Source organism: Medicago truncatula, chromosome 2 (assembly GCF_003473485.1).
Source record: "Medicago truncatula cultivar Jemalong A17 chromosome 2, MtrunA17r5.0-ANR, whole genome shotgun sequence".
Classification (NCBI taxonomy): Eukaryota; Viridiplantae; Streptophyta; class Magnoliopsida; order Fabales; family Fabaceae; genus Medicago; species Medicago truncatula.
In genome coordinates this window covers 39,250,384-39,256,765 of record NC_053043.1, presented here as the reverse complement: position 1 = coordinate 39,256,765, position 6,382 = coordinate 39,250,384, and the positions used below count along the sequence as shown (strand labels likewise).

At 31.4% G+C, this 6,382-nt stretch overlaps 1 protein-coding gene across 1 annotated transcript; it reads left to right on the top strand.

Moving 5' to 3' along the window:
* Positions 1 to 1,686: 1,686 nt before the first annotated feature.
* LOC25487336 (VQ motif-containing protein 4) lies at positions 1,687 to 2,924 on the top strand. Its single transcript, XM_013609236.3, has one exon. It carries the CDS (start codon positions 1,879 to 1,881, stop codon positions 2,617 to 2,619), a length of 741 nt encoding a protein of 246 aa, XP_013464690.1. The 5' UTR covers positions 1,687 to 1,878; the 3' UTR covers positions 2,620 to 2,924.
* The last annotated feature ends 3,458 nt before the right edge of the window (positions 2,925 to 6,382 follow it).

The following is a 6,382-nucleotide window of genomic DNA, read 5'->3' as shown; positions in this document are numbered from 1 at the left end:
TTGTCCAAATTTCACACCTAAAAAAAAAAAAATACTATTCACTAATGTGTTCCCAATCATTGAATAAAGATGTAACAAAAAAAATATCATTGAATAAGATTAAAGGATTGAGATTTATTAAAAACGATCGAGATTCTTACAAATGCATAAATGTCAAATTTAATCATTGTTTTCTTCTTAGTTCATGAATATTTGAGTTACCGTCCTTCCCGTCCTAGTTCAACATGTCAAACTAGAAAATCGAGTTAGGCTAAACCAGCCCATAGTTTTATCAAGCCTGACCAAATTCAATATAAAGCACACAAAATTGAGTCAGGCTAAACCAACCCATAGTTTTATCAAGCCTGATCAAATTCAATCTAAAGCACACATGGTCAGGTCTCGGCGTGACCAAGCAAGTTCGACCAAATTGAGCCTAAATGAGTTGTTTTCTAGTATGTAATCAAGGAGTCAACTCAAAATACAAGCTGAGATTTTTATCATTTTTTAAAAGAAATTGAGGACTCCATTTAAGATGAATAAACAAAAGATGAAGATCGTTTGAAACTCATTTTTATCTACTTTTTAAAATATTTTAAGTAATATAATTTACTATCTTAATATGTCTACAAACCTCCTAAACCATTGGATTAAGCCAAAATTAACCACACAAATGAATATGTGACTTTTAACATACTCCAAGTATTATGTAAATCTTTTGAAGCACCAAGTATATACATACAAGATGTATATTAGTCAGCTAGTAATAATCTAGTAAAAGAAATGAAAGAGATAAGAGAACTAGATTATAGTATTAAATTGACATAAAAAAATATACAAATAAATAATTTTCATACTTTGAATTCTCAAACAAAATTCGTCACCCTCTTATAATATCTTCCTCTTGTCATAGTTACACAGTCATGTATGTATGGTGGTAGAGTTTGTCCATACTCATTGCATGATTAGTGCGTGAAGTACACGCTCTGTTACAAAGAAAAACAAAAGCCACAATCTAAGACTGAATGAATAATTGGTATTGCAATCAAAACTTATTCATCACCAATCCCATCAAAGTATACATTAGTCTTTGTGGTTTGGCTCTGAAGTCAATGCTACATTTATATTAAAACGCCAAAATTATGACTAAATAAAATAATCACCATTCTTATTGCTAAAAAAATCCAATTATCTTGCTTTCTGTCTTTATAAATCCTAAAACCGTTTGAGTGCATGTTTTTTTTTTTTCTCTAGCCAACCAAATTAAAATATGACAAAATTCATTTTTCTACATAGAGATGAAAAAATTGATTAGGAAAGATTAAAATATACACATTCTCATATAAAATTAAACATAATATCTGACCCGAGGATTAATTAATTAGTCTCTACAGTTTCGCATATAAGATGTTTGATTTACACGAAAAACATACTAAAATGAAGTGAATTCCACAAACTCGACAGTCATAACCGATGTAAGTGAATTTTTTTGCCGAAAGATAAATGAAATTTAACCAATAATTAATATAGTCGGGATTTGAATATTGATTCTTACGAATCATTCATCATTAACCACGTGAACTCAAACATTTGATCACGTAGGTAACTGGTATTTTAAACATCATTTTCAACACTCTTGATTAGAAAATGTAAAGTTTGAATAGTAGTCTACAAGAAAAAGAAAATAGTATATAGAAAGAAAGAGGCACAACCAAACAAAACAAGGTCACAATAAGCAACTCTCACCCTCCCAACCCCTCATTCTTTCCTCAAAGCCTTGTTTTTCACTCTTTCACATTTCTTGTCCAATCTCCCCTTTTTCTCCCTCTTTCCTCTCTCCCTTCTCAATTTTGTTTTTGAGAGAGAGAAAAAAGAGAGAGAGAAATCTCTCCCTCATCAATGGAAATCAGCTCAAGACTTCATCATCATCATCATCATCATGAAAGAGAGAATCCATCACCAATGAACTCACCAAAAAGCAATGTAAGCAACTGCATGAGTAGCAGCAATTCCAACAGCAATGGAATCCAAATTCCAACACCACCTCTCACTCCAAAAACAATCCCCAGATCTGATTCAAATCCTTATCCAACAACCTTTGTTCAAGCTGACACAACCACTTTCAAACAAGTAGTTCAAATGTTAACTGGTTCGTCAGAAACAACCTCAACAACACCAACAACAACAAAACCAACAACAAAACCAAACCAACAACAAGATCTACCTCAACAAACAAGAAACTTTAACATCCCACCAATCAAAACAGCACCTAAGAAACAAGGTTTCAAATTATATGAAAGAAGAAACAGTCTCAAAAACAGTGTTCTTATGCTGAACACCCTTATGCCAAATTTTTCACAGAATTCCAATTTCTCACCAAGGAAACAACAACAAGAAATTCTCTCTCCAAGCTTGCTTGATTTTCCTTCACTTGCTCTTAGCCCTGTCACACCATTGAATGATGACCCTTTTGATAAATCTTCACCTTCATTAGGAAACTCATCAGAGGAAGACAAAGCAATTGCTGAAAGGGGTTACTATTTGCACCCCTCTCCTATTACTACACCAAGAGATGCAGAGCCACAGCTTCTTCCTTTGTTTCCTCTTTCTTCACCTAGAGTTTCACAATCAAATTCTTGAAGAGGAAATAATTGATTGTTGTGTAAAAGATTGAAACTTGCTATGTGGGTCATTTAGATTGAGAATTGAGAATTTTACTACATGGGTTTTGAAACAAGGTACAATACATAGCTTGGTTTCATTTGTAATAGTGGATTTCTTCTTAGTCTTAACCATGAAATGGTCAAGATCCTTTTTCTCTTCTTTAATTATCTTATGTTTTGTCTTTAATCTATAATTATTTGCTATCATTTTCATTTCCATAAATGAAAGAAGAAGAAAAAAGTCACTTTGTCTAATGAATTTTGTTTTATTTTCCTTATTCATATTTCATGAATAGTTACTTTACTTCTTCAATTATTATTTTTGTTATAAAATCACATCTTAGGAATAATTATAAGATGAGATGTCTTTTTAATTTATTCATTATACGATGAATTTAATCAATAAGGTTCTTCAAAGTTTTTTTTGTGTGTGTGTGTGTGATTCATGTTTCACACCAACCACATCACATGTGAAGTTGTGTTGAGAGATTAACAAAATCCAAAGAAGGCAAAGAGAAGAAAAGAGATTTTTTTTTGAGAAAAATAAGGAAGCTTTGAGGGGGGACACTGACACATTGTACTGGAAATCAGTCTTCAGAAAGACTTAGCAAAACCATGTACTATGTGGTCATCATCATATAAAGCTGAACCAACAAGAAGGTGGGGTGTTTAGCTTGGTGAAGGTTGAGGGGGTCCATCTTCTTTTTATGCCACTATCTAAGTTTAAGGCTAAAGGCGAATCATTGACAAGATTTCGAGTTCGAATAGCGATTAAAACTATGAAGCACATACACTCCTTGAATTAGACGTGTCCCGATGTCAGACGACACGACACGGACACTTGTAATTACACTGAATTATGTGATTTTTTTAAATCATTAGATGTTTCGGCGTGTCAATATCTTGTCGTATCTGGTGTCCGTATTCGTGCTTCATAGGATTAGAACAATTACTGATCCGACTTTACTGGCTTTCTAGTCGAACTCTGATTACCATATCCCATTTTGGTGGGAACCGGAGGGTTAAGACCTAACTCGGACATATATACGATCATATATGTTTTGGTTTATCTTTTTTTCTTTAATTTTTTTGTTGTTTTTGTTTTTCATATAACTCCTTTTTGAAAGAAAAACCCGTATATTTCTGTATCAATTCTCAATATCCCCTTCTGATGAAGAAATATTGCAAAGACTTTCCTGTCTTTGCATCCTTTTTAAGTGCAGAACATTTATGCATAATAATGTTACCAACTTGTACTTCTTACAATTCAGACAAGGGACCTATGTATGAGACTATGAATATTGATCATAAAAATTATATTTTTTAGTAACTAGTATAGGATCTATGTCTGTGTTGATCATTAATTAAAATTGTTCAGAACAGTTATCCTTCAATCATTAGATGAATAAATATTTTTTGTACTCAGTGACTGTTCCCTTAGTACATGAAAATTCTCACAATAGACATAAATTTCAAAGTATGCAAAAAGAAAAATCTTCTTGTGTGTGATATGAGAAGGGAAACAAGGACAATAAAAATAAAAGAAAAAAAAACAAGTAGTAGAATAATACTTGTTTGAATTTTTGTTATCACATCTAATTTAGGTGACCATATTGTAGAAAATTACAGTCAAATACAACGAATGCAGCTGAAATTGCATTTGTGATGCAATCGCGAAGACATCAAAAACCTTGACGTCAGGGTCGCAATCCGTTCTTCAAAATCTTACGTCTATTATTGGAAGTTTCAAATTTGTAGTTTTGATCAAATCACAATTGAAGGAAACAAAATGTAGTATTGAAAATGTCTTTAATCCTTAAAGATGTTCGTGTTGAAAATGTCTTTGGTCCTAAAAGAACTTAGTGTTGAAAATATTTTGGATCATATATTTTAGAGTAAATTTTCTATCCTATAAAATGATACAGTTAAAACTGAAATTTATCTATTTTAAGAAAAGTCTTTCTCTAATGATGTAACAGAATTTTATTATTGAATATTAAATTTTTTTCTATGTGCTTTGCATGGAATCTTTAATCAACATAGTAATAAATGTTGAATGGGATTAGCAACAATTTATATATTTTATAAACTTGAACCAGCCAAAAATGTTTCTTTTCTCTTGTTTTCATTTTTCACTCTCTATGTTCATTATTTGAATTTTCTAAGATTGAATGAGAAGCATAGTAGGGTTGACAAAATGACAAAGAGAGAAAGATAAGATAGAGAGAAAGTGGGACTTTTGTTTACAATGATCTTGCTAAGAGAAAGTGAGGCTAAAAAGAAACAAAATGTAAATTACAAAAGCAGAGAAAACGTGAAGACCACTACCCTTTTTCTTTTTCTTCCTCCTTTTTAGACTTTGCTTTGTCATTTAGGTACATCTTGGTTGGTCCCTATTGCTAGTGATGCATTGAACAACAAAACCGCCAATATCTTTTTCTTTTTTTCTAGTTTTTATGCAACTTCAATGTTCAAATATCTTCTATATATAGGATCTAGATTAACACTAGTGGAAAAAACACGTGATTTCATGCGGTAAATGATATTGGCCGTTCATATGAAATCGGAGGGTTTAAATTACACAATAACAAATCAGTTTTAAACGATCTCGGACATTAATTTAAGATCAGGTGGTTGAGATCGAAAAACCGTGTGATGCAGTTAATGCACCAAATCTAAATCCATGTAGATATTTATTGGCATCTTAGACATTTTTTTGACAAAGATGGGAGCTAATTAGGTGGTTTATGAAAAGACCATGTTACTATGACCACTTCCTTATTCAAGCAAATATAATAAGCACTTTATAATGAATACATATGCATCAAGCTAAATTGTTTACTTGAGATTAGGCATGTTGTTTGCTACTCCATGTTATGTTATATGTGGAAATAGGTAGATATGAAAAAAATAATAGATTTTTCTTTTTAAATAATTTATTGATGAAAGTAGAAAAAAGGGAAATGTGAAAAAAATGGAGAATCAAACAAGTCTTGAGGAAAGTTGGGTTGTGATAACAATGTTTTGGAGGGTTGTTTTGTTCCAAGATACAACATGCTACACTAGTCAATGGATGAAATGCTTTTAAGGTACCTATTTTAATTTGACAATGACTTTGTTTTGGTGTGTTTGAATAGTTGATTTTTTTTTTTTTATATATAATAGTTAAAACTTTTGTTGAGTGTACATCTTCGACTCTTTATGATTTAATGCCCCATAAAATAACTCCTTCAAAGTTCAAGATAAACGGCTGAAGAGAAACAGTCATATGCATAAATAACAATATTCTCTCTTTCTATTTTAGCAAAAATAACAATATTCTTAAAATGGTGTATATTTTCTATGGAAATGGTTTTGAATAACTTTGATACATTAAGCTATCACTTTGGTCAATAATCTCAGCCATTTGTGAATATCAAATAGTTTAGATTTTGAGTATTCAATTTGCTAAAGTCACTACATGAGTCATTTGATTTTTGTCCAACGAATTATATCTACTTACCGCAATATTGTTGATTTCAATGATACACCATACTATGCATGAACAAAAGGTCTATACATATGCTATGTAGTAATCTCAATCTAACCAGGATAATGCAATACTAAGAGAGTAACAGGGATGTCAAATTTGGGTAAATGGATATTTTGGTCCTTGAATAGGTAAGATTCTGTCATTATAATCTTTGAATGCGTAAAAATTGCAAAGCGTACGCACGTGTCTTTTTTATTAGTCGTATTGG

Excerpts from the sequence above, each read along its gene's own strand:
- LOC25487336 (XM_013609236.3), top strand. The coding sequence starts at position 1,879 with ATGGAAATCAGCTCAAGACTTCATCATCATCATCATCATCATGAAAGA.